The 20,471-nt window shown below is 38.5% G+C and overlaps 1 protein-coding gene across 1 annotated transcript; it reads right to left on the bottom strand.

Annotated features, from left to right (window-relative positions):
- Positions 1 to 8,052: 8,052 nt before the first annotated feature.
- LOC149156099 (cytokinin dehydrogenase 11-like) lies at positions 8,053 to 10,261 on the bottom strand. Its single transcript, XM_089444633.1, has 5 exons — positions 9,646 to 10,261; positions 9,377 to 9,504; positions 8,831 to 9,097; positions 8,470 to 8,732; positions 8,053 to 8,365 (listed from the first exon to the last, which is right to left on the bottom strand). The coding sequence occupies exons 1-5, from the start codon at positions 10,259 to 10,261 to the stop codon at positions 8,053 to 8,055; spliced, it is 1,587 nt and encodes a 528-aa protein (XP_089300759.1).
- Between the last annotated feature and the right edge of the window lie 10,210 nt (positions 10,262 to 20,471).

The raw sequence follows: 20,471 nt of genomic DNA on the forward strand, positions 1-20,471 counted from the left end.
CTCAATGCTATTGATCTGATAATGACCCTACGAGCGACCTCAGTTGAGGATTTATTAAACAAAAAGTTATTACAGACTCATGTGATGGTGTGTGTGTTCTATGTTATAGAAACAACAGATTGATCAGTTTGCCAATACACAGAAAATAAATGGAAAGACAACAGAGAAATATAGTAAGCAACACAAAGACACAAGCAATTTTTTAATAAGGAGTTCACCCTATTCTCCAGGGCTACGTCTTCAGTCCAGCTTCAGTGGTGGTCTTATTTTATTGTGTCTTACAACAGAGAAATTACAATACAGGGACTCAAAATGAGTTCTCCTGAAGCAGATTCTGCTTGGCATGGTGGTTCTTGGATTTCCCAAGCCACTCAGAGTACACAGACTCTTGTTCTTCCTACCAGCTCTGTGACCCTTGGTCTATAGTGGAAAGAGCCAACTATGATGCTCAATCCGAACAGATTCCTCTATGGGAAGGCCACCTTCGTAAGTTGGCGCTTTTCGTTTCTCCACCCGCAGTTCTCCGGCTCCCAACGTGACCAAAGGCTTAAGGCCCCTCCATTTCAACCCTGTTTTCCCATCAAAATCAGCTCCTTTTCCCGTTCTGGGGCTCCCAGGGGCTACGTCGACCTCCTCCACAGTGTCCATGGGCCTCGGTCATCGCGCTTTGACCGAGGTCCTCGTCGCTCCGCGCCGGCTACCATGGCCAGTGGTTCAGGGTGTTTTTGATTGTTTTTTTGGATTCTTCAAGGATTTGTTTCGTTCCGATATAGTCATGGTTCTATGACAGTCATTTATGGATCCAATTTGGATCACGGCCTCCCTACTGAAAAGATTTTGGACCACCAAAAGTTGGTTTTCTTCAAGAATCGACTAAGTGAGGAAACTGTTGTCTCACTTGTCCAATCTCAATCCTCTTCGCACTGCTCGGCTTCAAACCTTTAAGCCCAATCCTGAGGTATTCCACCTGTCCACTACGCGTCATCCTTACCTTCCTGTCCAACACTGTATCTTCCTGCAACTCATTTAGATATTCAGGTAGCAGGTCATCAACAAAAGGCAATTGACTCTGCTCTTCAAGGTCCTCAAACATTGAAGGTTCAAAAAACCTCAAGCAATCTATGTTCACGACTGAGTAGATGTGCATGTAAGCTGGCAGATCAAGGCGAAAAGCATTTTCACCAATCTTCTCAACTATCCTGAAGGGTCCATACCTGATAGGTTTTAGCTTCTTACCTTCACCTTGCATCCTATCCTTGCTGGTATACAACTAGACTTGGTCTCCAACTTGAAAACTATGCTCCATATAATGCTTATCATGCCTAGCCTTGTACTTGGCCTGGCTCTTTTCCAGTTGTTCCTATACTGCCTGGTGGATCTCCTGGATTTGTTCAATGAACCTAGTTGCTTTGTCCACATCACTATGTCTATCAACCATGGTATCTTTACCAAAGACAAAATCCAAGGGAGACCTTGGTATGAAACCAAAGCAGGTCTCAAAAGGATATCTCTGGGTAGAAGAGTGTTTGGCTCTGTTGTAAGCATGCTTCCCATAACACAAGTGTTCATCCCAAACCTTAGGGTGTTTGCTGCAATATCCTCTCAGTAATTGGATCACTGTCCTGTTAACTACTTCTGTTTGGCCATCTGTTTGTGGATGAAAAGCTCCACTCTTCTTTAAATTGGTGTCCATTAGTTCCCATAGACTGGACCAAAACTTTCCCACAAATCGGGTGTCTCAATCAGATATAATAGAAGTGGGTAATCCAAAATGAACCCATACATGTTCAAAGAATAATTTTGCAATTTGTTCAGCTGTAATCTGTTTACTACAAGGTATCAAAATACACATTTTGCTGAACCTATCCACAACAACATATAGATAATCATGACCTTTCCTAGATTTAGGCAGTCCTCCAACAAAATCCATGGAAATGCTTTCACAAGGGTGAGAAGGAACTGGTAATGGGGTGTACAAGCCTAGTTTTCTGTTGCTGGGCTTGCTTTTAGCACACATAGCACATCCCTTTACATATCTAGAAACTGTCTCACTCATTCTTGGCTAATAGCAGAACCTTTGCAGCTGTGCAACTATTTTACTTACCCTAAAGTGACCTGATATCAGAGAAGTGTGTGCTTCCCTAATTATCTTTGCTCTCTCAGTTTGTGGAATGCAGAGTTTCCCACAATGATATAAGAGTCGGTTCTTCACATGATAGTCCATTTCTTGTACTCTTTTGCCTTGACTCAAAGTTGCATATACATCCTTAAATTCCATGTCCTGAGCATATTGTTCTATGTAGATTTCATGCAGCACAGAATTATGCTTAAGTATGGTAGAGGCATTTATAGTGGGTCTAGATAACATGTTTGCAACCTTGTTATGTATGCCCTTTTTATATCTGATGACTAAATGAAACTGTTGTAGAAAACCCATCCATCTGTAATGTCTTGATTGCTGTAACTTAGTTTTGGAGTGTAGATATTGAAGTGGCTGATGATCAGTATGTATTACTGTTTCTTTGCCCATTAAGTAATGTTTCCACTTTTTCGCACTCTGAACTAATGCATACAATTCCTTATCATATGTAGGATAGTTGACTACTGCAGGATTAAAAGTCTCAGAATGATAACATATTGGTTTACCGTGCTGTGTCAACACTGCTCCCATGGCATAGTCACTGGCATCGGTTTGGATCTCAAATGGTCTTTGTAGATCTGGCAGTGCTAGTACAGGTGATGTACTAATTTTTTCTTTCAAGGTATCGAAGGCTTTCTGCTATTTGCCTCCTCACTGGGACACCTTGTTCAATCCTATCAAAGCATGTAAGGGAGCTGCAATTGAGGAAAAAATTGAAATGAACTTCCTCCAATACTGTGTTGCTCCGAAGAAGCTTCTCACTTCTGTAGCAGACTTAGGTTTAAGCGAGTTTACAATGACTGCCACTTTAGAGGGATCTATTTACAATTCACCTCCCCCTACTATATGACCTAAATAATTTAGAGAGGTTTTGCCAAATTCACATTTGGAGAGTTTAACATAAATTTTTTCTCTTTTCAAAACATCTAATGTATATTTAACATGCTTTAAATGTTCTTCCCACGTTTTACTAATAATCAGAATGTCATCTAGATACACAATAACAAAATCATCAAGAAAATGTCTGAGTACATCATTCATTAATCTCATGAAAGTAGCAGGGGCATTGGTCAAGCCAAAATACATAACCAACCATTCATAAAATCACTGCTTTGTTTGGAAAGCAGTGTTCCATGCATCTTGCTCTGCAACTCTGACCTAATGGTATCCACTGTGCAAATCCAGCTTGGTGAAATAAACAGCTTCCTTGAATTGATCTAAAAGATCATCTATGCGAGGAAGGGAATAACGATTTTTTATTGTTATCTTATTCAGTGCTCAATAACCAATGCACATTCTCCACGAGCCATCTTTCTTTCTCACCAAAACGATTGGTGACCCACATGGTGATGTGCTAGGCCTGATGAACCCTTTCTCGAGCAACTCCTGCACCTGCTTCCTCATTTCAGCATTCTCTAAACTAGATAACCTATACATCCCAATGTTAGGCAAAGGAACATCTTGCTGCAAAATAATATCATGTACTATTCCCTTTTTGGGTGGCAGACCTTGAGGTTCTTGAAACAAGACATCATACTCTGAAACAATATTTTCTATATCAGCTTGCCGATCAGAATTACAGCCCTCAAATACATTGGTTTTATCAGTTTCATTTTCCTTTACAACCATTAGTAAGAACTATTTGCATGAATTTATCATTCTTTTCATCTGTCCTGAGTTTATGAGAGTATAATTATTCTTGAGCTTATGAGCTCTTACAAAGTATTCGATTCCCTTTTTAACAAGTAGATACTTGTTCTCGGCTCTATAGAAAATAGACTTTCTATCATACAAGTAAGGACTTCCTAAAACAATTCCACATATATCCAAAGTAATTACGTCTAACTCAACCTCATCTACAAATGCTGACCCAAAAGAAAACTTGAGTTTGCACTGTCTAGTCACTTGTAGTTGTGCTTTATCATTCAACCATCCTAATGGCTATGGCTTCTTATGAGGTGTAGTTGCTAATCCCAATTTCTTTACAATTGCTTCAAAAATCAGATTTCCTTGTGAGCGACTATCAAACAAAGTATCAATATTTTGAGTTTTGGAAACAACTCGAATATGGAAAAGCTCATGTCTTTTTCTCTAATGTTCTTCATCAATAACAGATTGAGCAGAATTACTAGTAGATGCTTCAGAATTCTTACCTTTTATACCAGTGGCTGCAATGATTGTTTCGTCTCCCAAGTTTGACCCCAAATCTTTCTGAATAGCTGCAACAGTCTTCTTTTTCTTGCCCTCGGACTTCTTAGGTCTCAGCTCTGGATGCAGAATCCAACAGTGCTCATCATCATGCCCCTCCTTTTTACAGTGAGTGCATGAAGCTTTGCCTTTCTGTGTAGTGTTAGCCTTCCTCGCTTTCCACTTCAGCTCTCTTTTCTCCTTGCTCTTGCTTACAGTGGGTTGGGATGGTCTCCCAACTTCTGGATTTCCATTCTTTCCTCTAGATTCTAGATGAGTAGCTTGTATAGATACCTCATCTATACTAGTGGGATTAAACATGAGGATGGTAAGGCTCATGTAGCTGTGTAGACCACCAATGTACTTCAAAAGAGTTTTTGGTGAGTCTAATGAAATACCCAACATCAATGCTCTCTTTCTGAACTCTTGAGTATACCCTTGTACACTTTGCCCTTTCAACTGCCGAAGAGTTTGCCAACTCATCATGGCTTGTTGCATGTAGGCCAATGGATAGAACTGTTTTTTGATTGCAGTAACAAATTCACTCCAGACAGAGATGGTCTTACCATGCTTCCTCATATCAGCTTGGGTTCTGCCTTCCCACCAAACCAAGGCAGTGCCTCCTAGGCGAAGGCTTGCCAGCTAAATCTTGCTTTTGTCTGAGTCTATATTTTGTACTCTACAATACACATCAATTTGTCTAATCCAATTGTCCAACTTTTCAGCATTTAGCTCTCAATCATATATAGGAAAATCAAATTTAACATCTAACTTAATCAAAGATGCCTTCTTATTATGCACATGGCTACTAGGAGGTGTAGGGAAGCTTTCTTCTTTTCCCTTTCCTTTGGAGTGGTCATGGGAATGAAATTCATCTTCTTCTTTATCTTGCTTAGAGCCTGATGAATCTTCACTCTTATGCTTTCTAAAGTCCCTATACGTTTCTTCTACCATAGACTTTATAGCTAGGAAACTTTCTATGAATTAAGGGTCTGGCCCTATAGAACCTTCTTCTGACATTGTCTTCTGAGAATAGACTCTCCCAATTTCAGGATTAGTTTCCACCAACTCTCCTTCTCCTAATTTGAGCTTTGATCTAGTGAGCATTCACAGCTAAACCAGCACAAGCTTGTCTAACCTTACAACCTAGAGCTCTGATACCACTTGATCTGATAATCACCCTATGAGTGACCTCAGTTGAAGATTTATTAAACAAAAGGGTATTACAGACTCATGTGATGGTGTGTGTGTTCTGTGTTATTGAAACAATGGATCGATCAGATTGCCAATACACAGAAAATAAATGGAAGGATAGCAGAGAAATACGGTAAGAAACACAAAGACACAAGCAATTTTTTAATAAGGAGTTCACCCTATTCTCCACGGCTACGTCTCCGGTCCAGCTTCAGTGGTGGCCTTACTTTATTTTTTCTTACAACAGAGAAATTACAATACAGGGACTCAATATGAGTTCTCCTAAAGCAGATTCTGCTTGGCAGGGTGGTTCTTGGATTCCCCAAGCCACTCGGGGTACACAAACTCTTGTTCTTCCTACCAGCTCTATGACCCTTGGTCTACAGTGGAAAGAGCCAAATATGATGCTCAATCCGTATAGATTCCTCTATGGGAAGACTTGATTCTTCAAGCTCTCTGGTGCTCGATGCTACCTGTGGTCAGCTCGGCCCTTTGTCTCCTCTGCTTGGCTTTACTACTCTTTGTGTTCAATCCTCCTCTCAGGGTTCACTATTCACTATCTCTCTTGGTCGCTTGGACTCTTCTCTCTCTCTATCCCTGTTCAACTGTCTCTGTTCATGGCTTTAGCCATTCGGTCTCCATGCCTGTTCGGTTCCTCTCCCGCCTGCGTTGATTCGCCTTCCGCCTGTGTGCTTGGAGTTCCCTGTTCGGCGTCAGCATGAACGCTCGAGAAGTAGCCACGTGTCCTCATTGGAACAACGCCAGCCTATTTGTTGATTCATTTCTTCAGTTATGTCGTGGATATGTTCTTTCTCCATCGTGGCAATCAACGGATTCCAAATCCCCTTAAATCGCAGCTTAATTACCAGTCGATTCTGCTTCTGTCTATCGGGCGCAATCTCAGCCGTCCGATCTGGGCTCCTCCAGATCCAACATCATATGCACGTCGAGCGTTATTGACTTGCTCGACCGATAATGCGCGATCACAGCAGTTTTTCTCTCACCTCCGCTACCACGTGTCGATCGCTGAGTCGAATCGCTCCGCTTTCCTCCAAAACCTCTTACCGTCCAAGGGCGCCCCGATCAATACTGTCGATTTCCAGGTTGTGGGTCCCACCTTCATAGGTTGGCGCTTTTCATTTCTCCGCCCGCGGTTCTCCGACTCCCAACATGACCAAAGGCTTAAGGCCCCTCCATTTCGGCCCTGTTTGCCCAGCAAATTGCACATCGAAAATCGGCGCCTTTTCCCGTTCCGGGGCTACATCGACCTCCTGCACAGTCTCCATGGGCCTCGGTCAGTGCTCTTTGACCGAGGTCCTTGTCGCTCCGCGCCGGCTAGCATGGCCACTGGTTAAGGGTGTTTCTGATTGCTGTTTTGGATTCTTCAAGAATTTGTTTCGTCCCGATATAGTCATGGTTCTATGACAGTCGTTTATGGATCCGATTTGGATCAGCTACTCAAGAGAAGAACCTACCAATGTCTCTTGAGCATAGAGACATAGGTCTCATGGGTCTCTAGCTAACACGAATATATGATCTCATCTCAAAATGAAAATACCATTCTTCAACAAGCACATTGAGTTCTACTTAGGTGTTTCATGGCTCTCCTTTTTCTATACAACAATGCTCTTACTTGTGCATATAAGCCTACTATTTAGGGAATTGAAGCAGCCTAGCTGCCATTTTGATGATGTTATGTTTATGTATATACATATTAGTACGGGGAAAAATGTAAGGACTGAATGAGACAAAAAAAAATTAAATTAATACTCTGAAATTTTGAACAAAAATCTATTTTTCGGTAATGTACATGTTATCTCTCGATCGTAAATTAATTCCTACCATTATCCCCAAAAAAATCATCATTCAACCACTATCTTTGCATGCCTTGAACAAAAAACTATTTTGTCGATAAATTTCTAACCTTACAATCCAAAAACACGGTCATTCCACCATACCTATATGCGTGTGATGATTCTGAATGGTTAAATAATTTTTTTATAATTTACAAAAGAATTGTTAAATATTTTTTTTTTATAATTTAGAAAAGAAAACACAAACGAAAGCCCCCTTCGTTCCTTACCGTCAAATCCAATTTTGATAGGAAAAATATATATCGCTAACTTAGTCTCAAACTTCACTGAAAAAAGGAACTACAACGTTTGGTTTTGGCGCGATTAATAAATAGCCGTTAAGATGGATCTCTATATAGTGGGGTAATATGGCAAAACCTCTGTAAAGCGGGATAATATGGCAAAACGCAGAGAAAATGTAATTAGGAGAAAGAATAGTTGAATTCTCCCTATTGCAATATAAGGAGCGCAAAAGAACTGAATGGGTACTGCAACTTAAATCCTACAATTCAATCTACGTAATCGTTAGAAACTGATCAATATTAGCCGTGTTTACTTCTGGAAATGGGTACACTGCAATCGATAACAAACGCAGTGTAATAAGTGGCGGACATCATATTATAGTCGTGGGGGGTGTAAGCATAAGTACAATACATAAGTTTGGTATTGAATAGCCGATTAGCTTATTCTGGGATATATATTCTGTCCCGGAGCCAAAATACCCTTTGGATCGAACAGTCTCTTTCTCTTTACAAATCGCTTCCACCGCTGTTCTCCGAAATGCTTCTCCCATTCTGTCTGAGTTTTGTGACGACCAAGATATTGTTTCACAGGGATACCATTTGCTCTGCAAGCCTCAAGAACAGCGTTATTGTGATCGAGGACAACCGGGAGAGGAGGCCCATCTGGATAAGGTTTGTTGAAACGGAGGAGCGATACCGCGTAGAAGATATCCTCGTCGGGAGTAACAGCGGACGTGCGAGAATCCCACCTGGACATGGCAACACAGATGTGCACGTAAGCTTATAACTAGGTTACAACACCACATATGAAAAACATTGTTCATTGACAGAATTTGGGTGGTGTCAAACTCACAAGGTTCTGTTGACAGGATACACGAGCATTAATCCATCCACTCCTTTTATGAGTATCTTTTTGAAGATCTTGGAATCAAATTCTACCATTTTGCTCTTAGGCACGAAGAGATTGAGCCACGCGTGAGGCGCATACCAGATACCGCTTTCTCTCTCTGCTATTTCTCCGGGGTGTACACGATAGAGAAAATCGAAGTATGAAAGGTCCTTGCTGAATTGTAAGCCCTTAATGAAGCCAAGCTTCGAAAGAAAGGATTCGATTATCTGCACGCCGCCGGGCAATTATGATAAGCAATTAACATATGCCTTGAACAGTAGCATGCAATAGATGTAATGAAATAAAAGATTTTCCAAAGGGTAACCTTATCGATGTCCATTCCAGGGTCGTAGTAGCGGGCAACCTCAATAGCGTACAGCAGCGGGCCGGCTGTGGATGGAATGAGAGACGCATCGAAGGATTGATTGGGCGGAAAAGGTATGGAAGGCCAGCCATTGATTGAATCATTCGCGTTAACCACAACGACTCCTTCGATGTAATCGAATGTCTGTCCAGGTGGCAGAGAAATGAGGAGCTCCTGGTCGTGCATGAAGTCTTGGAGTTTCCAGTACACCAATCTTATCCATCTCGCCTGCAGAAGCCATATTATATCACTTTATATTAGCGTAGGAAAGAATTCTTACATGTATATATTCTTCGTTATGAAATTTTTCTGCATACTAAACTAAGATTCCTGAGTTCGAATCTAATTATAATTAGTATCTTTTTTATCTGAGTGTGATAAGAAACACGAAAGATGACTTAGCGGATTTGATATGGAAAATGGGAAAGTTCGAGAAGGAAAAGAGAAAGTGATGAGGGAAAACAATTTTAAGATTGCCAGCGTAGAATAAAAAAGGTCATTTCGTACCCTCTGAGGAGCACGTTCAAGAATGATTCTTGCTTTAGTAATCACTCCAAATTGACCCAATCCTCCAAGTGCACCAAAATAGAGATCAGGCTGCTTCTGTTCACTGCACGTTATGATATCCCCATTACCTGTAACGTCACATAACATCAAAGCGCTTGAAATTTTAGCTGAAGTTAACGAGATAAAATAAATTATATAGCCTTCACCATGTGAATAAGATGGGTGAGTGAATACTGCAAACAAAGCTTTGAGGTTGACTTCGTAATAACCTGTAACAATTTCTAGCTGCAGGACATTGCTAATTTGCGGGCCGAAACGAAACGTCTGCCCACTTACTCCAGCATTAGACAGAGTCCCCCCAATGGAAAGATCAATATAATCAGTCCATGACCGAGGAGCAAGTCCTACAGCCTCTGACGTACCCCTCAGCACATCAACCCAAAACTCACCCGCCATTGCCTCTAGATAGGGAATATCTGCGCCGCTTTCGTAAATAGTAACGATTCCTGTGAGTGAAGTCATGTTCACCACAATGCCATTCAATGCCATAGCCTGCCCACCGATGGAGTGGCCATTCCCTCTCGCAGCCACCGTTAAATTGGGAGACGTAGCTGCTATCCTTATCAGCTTACTGATATCGTTCGCTGATGCTGGAGAGAGAACGGCAGCGGGCTTGTTGTGATATATGCCTCCAAAATCCTTAGATGCCTCTTGTATCGAAGGTCCCTTGAATATTATAGGACCCTCGAATTTTGCTGCTTCAAGCCGTTGGCATAATTGCTTATCGAGGTGGCCAGAGATCACACAATCTGCATATATGTCATCCCCTCTTAATCTCCTCAATAACGAGATCAACGAAAAAAGGACCAGCAACCTCATCTTCATCACTGATATTGCTCACGACACAAATAACAGAAGGCTTATTGAAAAACTGTGGTACACAGGTTCTCATATTTATAGCATAGCTACCAAATTCGCCCGAATCATGCAAAAAAATCGGGAATTCGACAATACGTTTCGAATGGCGTATTCTTCGACGAAATTTGATTCGTCCACGTTGTTGGTTATTTGAGGAGGTGCACGGTGTTGTTTTATAAAGAGTTGAGTGCTAGACTTTCTGGAGCACATGAAACGATGTGCTGGATTTTGTAGCGACACGAAATAGTAAGGTATGCTGTGGCTTTGTGAAGAGATGACTCTTGGCTTTGGCTTTGTGAAGAGATGTCTCTTGGCTTTGTGAAGAGATGACTCTGCTGAGAATGGGTGGGCATATAATGATGTGTTTTTAAAAGTTAAAAAGTTAAATGATTTATAGAAATATTCCCCTTCTCGTATCTTTGGTGGAAGTCAACTGAAATACGGGATTTATAAAATGAATAGCTCAGCAGATCGTGGCTGAGACTTACTCTCATCAGCCGATCCTTGCTGTTCTATTTCAACCAAATTTAGCGTGCAATAAAATGCACAACTGAATCACATTATTTTTCTTTCTGTAAATCCCAACAAAATGTCAGCTGATTTGCTTTCTATAAATCCCAACAAAATTGCAGAGCGTTTGTGGAAAGTGCCTGTACCAGTTAAGTCGCATGCTAGCTGGTTTGTCGGCTTGCATGTGGAAAGAGTATGTTAAATTTCTCTTTGCTTTTTTTAAGATCGAGGAGTTAACTAATCAAATTTTAGGTCAATCATGAATCTTGAAAGATTTCCTCAGCATCCGCGTCAGTCTAAAACTCCATATTAAATTTGTATTAATTTTCCCTGTCTTAGGATTTAAGAAATCAAAATTTTTGTCGCTTTGACATTTTGATAGATTTTATGTTTATCGGGTTAAGCGATTTAAGATTTTCCAAAATTTGGAATTTGATTAACAAAATTTTATGTGTATCTTGATAAATTAAAAATTTTGATAGATTTTATATGTATGTCGATAGATTCATGTATCTCTAGATTTTTAAAACGAAACAACATCTTTAATACTAAAAATTTTCCATCTATGAATTCCAGATAAGAATTCATAATCTTTTTTGGGTTAAAAATGAATAAAATCTATACAAAAAATATAACCCATTTGAATTGAAATTTATCCTCGTCAAGGACCTTGATCGAGAGTTTGGATTTTCTCTCTTTTCAATTTCTTCGAAATTGCAATTTTCTATAAGTACTCCCGGTATTTTAATTATTGTTTTAGTTGTTTAGAAAGACAATACGTTTTGTTTTAATTGGATTATTTTCCAGTGGTAGTATCACTTTTCCAGATGTAGTATAAACAACACAAGTTTGACAAGGTTTTATAAATTTAGACGTTAAGTGATTAAAACTATGTGTAAGAAAGTAGATATCTTTGCAAGAAATTAAGTAGGTTGGTAGAAAAGTAAATAGGTGGGTAAGAGATTAACTATGCTTATAGAGAAGTAAACATTTTTACGAGAAATTAAGCACGCTTGTTGCAAAGTAAACATGTTTATAGGAAGTTAAACAAGTTTGTAGGAAATAAAAAGAGTAATTTTTACTAATATTATTCTTGTTTTTACTCAAACCAACAAATGTAACTATACATTAAATACATATATTGAATATCACAAATGAATGCAAACCAATCTGAAATGCACATAGATCAAATTAGAAATAAATATGAATCATCAATTGCATCATTAAATTGATAAATACAACCACACACAAAAGAATAATTACATAAATAATTAAAAATCACACAACCATAAATTAATTACAATTTTAAATAAAATAAAATCTACTTGAATAACTAAGCAATCTGAAATGCACATATGTCAAATTAGAAATAAATATGGTCAATTGCATGATTAAATTGATAAATACAACCATGCACAAAAAAAAATTACATAAATAATTAAAAATCACACAACCGTAAATTAATTACAATTTTCAACAAAATAAAATCTGTTTGAATAACTAAGCAATTGGGTTATAGAATTATATGAGCCAAAGGGAGGGGGGCTGGACTTTGTAAAGCCTAGTTATGGTGGTAAGGGATTTGGGAGTGTTAATCTTTATTGCTTTTACTCCATGGCCAAGTTTTTCCAATTTTTCTATGTCAGGCTTATATCTTTCATTTATTTTGGTAACTTTTGGTCTATTATTCACATGTGGTTCAATTTTTTTATTTGTTTGGACAGCTAAAGGTTCCCTGTCCCTCTGGCTCAGTTGCTAGTGGTTTCATCGTATTTTGATTCATATATGCTACTAGGGTTGTATGGAGTTGTACATAGTTGATTACAAACCCTCGCCTTCCTCGTGTTCATGTATCTTATGGATTTCGTCGGTGGGTCAAAATATTATCTCTCTCTCTTGTGGTTACTTTGCCTCTTTCTATAGGTGTCTATGGTTCTCCTGACTTTGGTATGGCGAATTTCCTGGATAAATTGGTTTCCAGTGGTGAAAATGATGCCTTCAACAACCAATGCCCTTACAATTTCGGGGTGGAGACATGAAAGTTTTCAAAGGGTTGGACCTCAAGTCTCTGAGTATAGTTTGGGGTGTGGGTCCTTCTTGACCGATATCCCTTTCTAATTTTGTACTTTGTAACCCCAATCTAGTCTATTTAGGTCAATGTTTTCCTCTACTCTTCTCAATGTGGTGGGTTTAACTCAAGGGTTTTGTCAAGAAGGAAAAAATCAAGCATCAATTCCCCTAAGATGTCAATATTTTACACTTCCAAAATCTTCTAGGGTTTGCTTGAATATTCCAACCGTAGTACATAGCAATGATCCTTCAGATCAGCCTCCTCCCTCTGTGGGTTTTCCCTCTAGGTCTTCTCGGGTTATCTTAAGTAAAAATACCAACCATAATAGTGTTGGATTGGTTAAGAAGCCCCATTGTGTCAAGAACTCCAAGTTTTTGAAGCTATCACTCATCCTTGGTGGTGATATTAAAATGGACATGGTCACTATTATGGCAGAAAAATCATTGGTTGGTTGTGTTGAGGGCCACCGTTTCTTAGTACAAAACCTAAGGGACTGGATGGCTAAGGACACCTCCCCTCATGTGAAGGTTCCTTTGGGTGTTACTGTTTGACTAAGAGGTGAACTCACCTCAAATTTGACGATGCTAAAGTTGTTGTGAAGCAGGTTTGGCATATTGACTCTTCTCTAATATTGCTTAAATTCTAGTCACTTCTATTTGACACTCCTCGAGAGTGTTCATACTTTGCTCCCATTTGGGCCTGTCTTACACAATTGCCTCTAGCCTTTTGGGTGGATGAGATCTTCCAAGATATCAAATATTCTATTGTCTTCCATATTTCCCATTATTCATCTTACCTTACTTCTAAGGGTATGGTCACTAAGCATGTTATTATTATGGTTGATTCGATAAATGGTCTCCCAAAGGATATGGACCTCGGTGGGGATGAGGGCTTCGTTCAAGAGTTGGACTATGAGAGGGTCCCTTTTTAGTGTTTTCATTGTCATATATATGGGAATTTAGTTATAAAATTTCCAGTTGTCCCATTGTTGGAGGAGGGTGAAGAATATTACATATGGGATGTCTTAATTCCAAACATTAGAATGCCTTTTTCATGTGGAGAGACTAGAGGCTTGCCAAAGCATTAATAAGAGCTCATGTCTACTACAACAACACCCCCTCTAGATCCTATGATGGTGGATGCTGGGTTATTGGTCCCCTATGAGATCCATGTGACATGTACTATCCATCTCTCTTCCCTTTGTTCATCATTTCTCTTTAATCATAGCATGAAATATTATACCTCTCTTCCTTTTGCGTTTTCCATGACACTTTTTTTTTCAGTTCCTCTCTAGGCTACCTCAAGTCTTCTCAGCCTCCATCCACCTATTTAGTGCTCATTTTCCTAGGTCATCGGAGACATCTCTTCTCCGGTCATTTCTCCATCCTCCTCTCCCTCCCACCCTTCTGGGGCTAGATCTTCCTCCTATAATTTTTATCCTCATTGTAAAGGACTATCTCGGCATCATGCCATTATGGGATTGGTTTAATTACATATTTCTTATTCTAAATAGTTGGGTGGGGGAGAAAATCAAACTTGAAAAAATCCATGGATTGTGCAAAGGTAGACACAGTTTCTCAGAGACAAACTTTGATTCAAGGGACCCTTAAATATTTTGTTACACCTATAGAAGTGTTTAAATGAAAATGCTTTATTTTAACATTTTGGCTATTATAAGTCTCCCCACGAGATGTTCTCTCAAACGTATTATGAATATGATCATCCTAAGATCATATTTTTACAAGAAACCCTTCGTCAAATTTACTTCATTATCCACTCCTTAGAAGGTCTCTTAGGCGGTTAGGGTTTTATGTGCTTGGCCGTCTTCGATAATTCAAGCAGTTTAGTGGTTTGTTGGAACAAGAAACCTATAAATTCTATCAACTCCTGGAGCATAGTATCGGGTTTATGCATTGAAGGTTTCTCTGAGGACTTGGCAAGGTCTTTCTATCTACTAAAATTTGTCATAGTCTAAAAAAATTGCTTTTTTCTTGAAAATCATAGAAATTATGGCAATATTTTGACAAAATCCGTTAGGGATTTTTGTAAATCCAAGTTACAACTGTCACAATTCAAGATTTTGGGTGCCCCATAGACTTTTAATGGTATTGAATCCATTTCCACCATCGAAAACATGATTCAAACATTGTTATTCCAATATTAATTGAATTTTTTTTTCCCAAATTCCGACAACTTTTGAGCGTCCACGCAATTCCTCTGCGTTGGTAAATGACGCCCTAAATTTTTATGGTCCCAATAAAAATCGAAAATATTATTGGCCAGCTTATTTTCTTTTCATAATTCCAATAACATATTCAAATTGCAAAGTGTTTGTCGAAAGTGCCTATACAAGTTAAGTCACATGCTAGATGATTTGTTAGCTTGCATTTCATATAGAAACTTTGTCTCGTTGTCAGGGATGAAATTTGACAGCAAAATTTCCCGTCATGGGGTGATTTTCTTATCAAATAAAGGTAATAAATTTGTAAAACCATCAAGTTCTTCCGTTGAAACTGTGAATATTGGGGGGGGACGTGAAAAAACCATTAAATTCAGTGGGTGTGTTTGGTTTGAAATTTGAAATTCCAATCCCTGCTTGATGTTATCAAATGAATGAAAGTTGGCTTCCTCTTTGTCCAACCACATCAAAGTTAAGGCCAGCCTACTCTGTGTTTGTTTTCACCTTCCATTTTACTAGAGAAGCCTTTATTTCCCAAGGACAAGCCTAAAAGTCCACTTCTTTTGATGCCCTTTATGATTATTTAATAAGAGAACAAGAAACACTCTTATATCTTTGCCTTCTTAATACTGGAAACCCTTCTAGTAAATTTGTAGTAGCCCATAAACAACCAAATTCAAATAATCCTAAGAAGAAGCATCCTAAAAAAATAGTCCTAAATCGAACAATGGTCCTAAGCAATTTCAGTCTCAAAATGAAAAGTCAATTCAACAAAATGATGAGGCAAATAAAAACAAAGGGAAGAATATTGATAGACATTGCAACTTTTGTAATCGTGATGGCCACTTAGAATCTAAATGCTTTAAGAAGATGGAATCCTTGGAAGTAGCAATGAAGAAGCATAACATCCAATTGGAGCACTCTTCAAATTCAACTTCATCTTCAGGAATAACACTTTCTACATGTGGTTTTCAAGCATCTTGGTCTAGTTATGCACTAAATGTATTTTCTTATTCTCATTCTCATGAGTGGCTCACTGATTCTGGAGCTTCTTATCACATTGCCAAAAACAAGGCCATGTGTTCTTCCTGAAATTATTGTAAGACCAAAAATATATATGTCGGTGATGATAGATCTCTTATTTTTGTAGGGACTAGAACTATTCATCTAGACAATGGTCAATTTAATGATGTATTATGTGTTCCAACCTTATCCCGCAACCTTCTATCTGTATATAAGATAACTCATTCAGGTGAAGGTAAAATCATTTAATTTTCACCTCATGATGTTGTGACTAAGGACCTAAGAGATCCTAAATAGATTTTAGCTATTGACATTGTTGATTATTCTATAATGATGTATAAGTTTAACAACTTTGGGTCATCAACTCTTACCTTGGTATTTGTTGCTCATAATGATGAAGTGAGAAAACTTTGGCATGGGCGATTTGGTCACTTAAACTATCACTCCCTTCAAAATCTATTAAATAAAATATGGTGAAAGGTTGTCCTATGGTATCTTGCAGAGATGGTGTTTGTTCCAGATGTGTAATCGAAAAAAATCATCGAGATAGTTTTGAAAAATGTGCCTCCTGGCACGCCTCAACCCCTTTACAACTTGTGCATAGTGATTTATGTGGCCCACTTCCAGTTGTTTCATTCTATGGCTACAAGTATTTCTTAACTTTCATTGATGATTTCTCCAAATGCACTTGGGTATACTTCTTAAAAATCAAGAGCGAAGTCTTTAACATGCTCTAGCCTTTAAGGCCTTTGTTGACAAAAAATATGGACATCAAATTCTTAAGCTAAGATCTGATAATGGTGTACAATATGTTAACAACAAATTCATCAACTTTTTCACTGAGTGTGGAGTTCAATTGTAGCATATTGTTCCATATACTCCACAACAAAATGGTGTTGTTTAAAGGAATAATTGCACCTTAAAAGAAATGGCTAATTGTATTCGTCAATCTAAAGGACTTATTATTAAATTTTAGGTAGAAGCAATTAACTCTGCAAATTACATAGTAAATAGCATCCCTACTAAAGTTTTAAATAATATCACTCCAAAACAAGTATGAACTCAATTAAACTAGATGTAAGTCACTTTCATGTTTTTGGAAGTGAAGCATGGGCCCATATTCCAAATGAGAAACATAAAGCCTTAGAAACTAAGAGTGAAAAATGTATTTTTGTTGGATATTCTGAAGACGTCAAAGGATATAGACTTCTTCAACCTAAATCCAAAACTATTATAATTAGAAGAGATGTAAAGTTTGCTAAAAATATATCGGCCTACGAGCCTTGTTCACCAGATGTGCCACCTCTTTGTATCCCTTCTACTTCTGAAAATATTTCTTCTCCAGATGATGACAGTGAGGATGTAACCCCCCCCACCCACCTTCTTGGGATCCTCCTTCAACTCCTCAACTTCAAAAATGGGTCTGTGCTACTCGGGATGCAGCAGATGATCTTATAGATCATCGTCGTACACGTTCTCAATTCGATAGACTCTTCTTTACTGGCTCAAGCTTCAACGAATTATGATTCTGACACCTTTGCAGAAGCTTCAGGCCATCCATATTGGGAGATAACTATGAATGAAGAATATCATTCACTATTGGAAAATGATACATGGGACCTTGTTCCTATTCTAATGGGACGAAAACTTATTAGATGCAAATGGGTTTACATAACCAAGTTTGGACGAAATGGAAAAGTTGATAAACATAAAGCTCGTCTTGTTGCTAAGGGTTTTTCACAAGTTGAAGGCATTGAATAGACTGAAACCTTCTCCCTTGTTGCCAAAATGAATTCTATACGCCTTGTTCTTTCCCTTTCTACCTCTTTCAAATCAGAAGTCCATCAAATGGATGTTAAATTTGCCTACATGCACGGGGACTTGCATGAAGAAATATATATGAAACAACCTCCTATCTTTATACAAATAGACACTAGCCTTGTATGTCAGCTTAATAAATCCCCGTATGGTCTCAAGTAAGCCCCTTGGGCTTGGTATGCCAAAATGGATAGCTTTCTTTTAGATATTGGCTTTTCTAGGTGTCATTCTCATAATACTGTCTACACCAAGAAGGTAGGTAAGTCTCTTATCATTCTTGTTCTTTATTTTGATGGTGTTATCATTACTGGTAGTGATCCCAACCTTAAAACCATGTGAAGTCTAGCCTTAAGAATTAGTTTGAAATATAAGACTTACACTTGCATTATTTTCTTGGTCTTCAAGTCTTGCAATCCAAAGAGGGTATTTCCTTTTCCCAATCCAAGTATGCATGCAATCTTCTAGGTCCCTTTCACATTGAAGACTGTAAGCCATCCCTTCTCCCTTTCAGTCTGGAGCCAAATTTTCAGTCACTTGTACTTCCCCTGAAGTTGATGCTACCTTATATCGTCAGCTTGTTGGAAAACTTTTGTATCTGACCCATACCCATCCTAACCTTACCTCTGTTGTTGGCCTTATTGCTTGGTTTATGAAAATACCACATAAAAGTCATTGGAAAGAAACTAAAAGAATACTTCCACTAATATAAAATGAGCAATTAGTGACTAGGTGGCTAACAACGTTAGTCACCATGGCTTTCCCAAGTGAAATACTACCAAAAATGAGAAATCTTAAGTGAACAAACTAAAAACGACTAACATAAATCACTAATTTAGTCACAAGTTAAAATATGTGACTATACAATAAGTAATACAACTAAAAATGAGTAACATGAATGACTAATTTAGTCTAAGAACAAAATATAACTACCTAAGAAGTACTACAATAATATGAATCAATTTCTTATGTTCGTTAGCTTAATTGTGTCAAGCAATCTAAACTTACAAGTGATAGGAGATTGAAAGGTTGTTAAAGATTGGTTGAAAGGTTATCCTTCCTTAAGCACTTCTTCATCCTCACATGGTGTATAGGTGAGCCAACTTTGCATTATTTATTTCTAATAATTTGTAACTTTAAAAATATATTTTTTAATAAAAAAATTATTTTATGTATTTTTTAGAAATCTATTCATTGAATCTAATTGGATCTAGTTCCAATATGAAATTAATTTGAAGGAAATTTTTAACTTTTAAGACTATAAAATCAAATAAAAACTACTTTAATTTCATATTAACCGACTTAGATCCATCTTAACCCCGGATCTATCAAGCGTCAAGAGGGGTTCAATCTATCGAGGTGAAAACTTTTTTTTCTAGTGCAAAACTTGAGGAAATGTTTACACCTCGAGAGATTGGATCTGTCTTGGAACTTGATAGTTATAGGGTTAATATGGATCTAGTTTGGTTATATAATACTATATAATATCTATATTTGTATTTGTGTCTCTTTGTTATTCCCTCTCTCTATCTCACCCCCCAAACACACACACATACACTCTCTCCCTCTCTTCCCTTTCTCTGTCTATCTATCTATTTCCCTTCTCTCCCTCTCTATCTATATCCTTCTGTCTATTCATTCCCACTCTACTCTCTCCCTCACTTCTCTCCACCTTTCTCCCTCTATGTTGTTCTTGTTGCCTCCCTCTCCTACCCCATCCAATTCCATCTCTCTCTCCTCATCCCTACCTTCCTTCCTCTCTATCCCTTATCTCCCACGTCCCTCTATCTCCCCCCCCCCAAATCTCTCTCTCTCTCTCTCTCTCTCTCTCTCTCTCTCTCTCTCTCTCTCTCTCTCTTTCTTCCATCCAACTCTAGCACTATCTCCCCCCTCCCTATCCTTCTCTATCTCTCTCCCTTCCCCTTCTCTTCCTATCTCTCTCCTCTCCTCTTCTTTCTCTTCCCTCCTCTCCTCTCTCCCCCACTGTCTCTCCATCTCTCCCTTCTAACTCATCTCTCTCTTCACCTCTATCTCTCTATGTATTTTTTATTTCTTTCCTCTCTCTCCCAATTCAACTCTCTCTCTCTCTCTCTCTCTCTCTCTCTCTCTCACACACACACACACACATCTCTCTTCCTTTATAAATTTGGGAAATTTCTAGATTTAGTCAAAATTTCCACTCCAAATCCACCTCTAACTTTTTCCATGCTTCCAAAAATGCTACCAAATTTAGCGTGCAATATGCCAAAGTTGTCAACCCTTTCATGGCTTATCGCCTAAAGGGTTTAGCCCACAGGCATAATATTTTTATGTATGCTCATATTCCTTTTTAAAATCCTAAAAACCCAATATTATAAGACAACCCATGCTTTAAATCATGATCATAAATTGGCTATAGCCTCGTAGGATTTTCCACATAAACAACAAAAACCCTCACATATAACCTCCTATTTGGTCAGTTGTGCTAAGCTTGAAGGGGATTGAATATGCACTTTTAAACCTTTGTGCCCTTATTCATTGAACCACGCATAGGACTAGGTCTTGGAGTGCCTCATATCAACCGCAACTTTGTCCTTGTG

Source organism: Pinus tabuliformis, chromosome 9 (genome assembly GCF_031772625.1).
Source record: "Pinus tabuliformis cultivar Carrire ecotype Pingquan chromosome 9, CPIR1, whole genome shotgun sequence".
NCBI lineage: Eukaryota > Viridiplantae > Streptophyta > Pinopsida > Pinales > Pinaceae > Pinus > Pinus tabuliformis.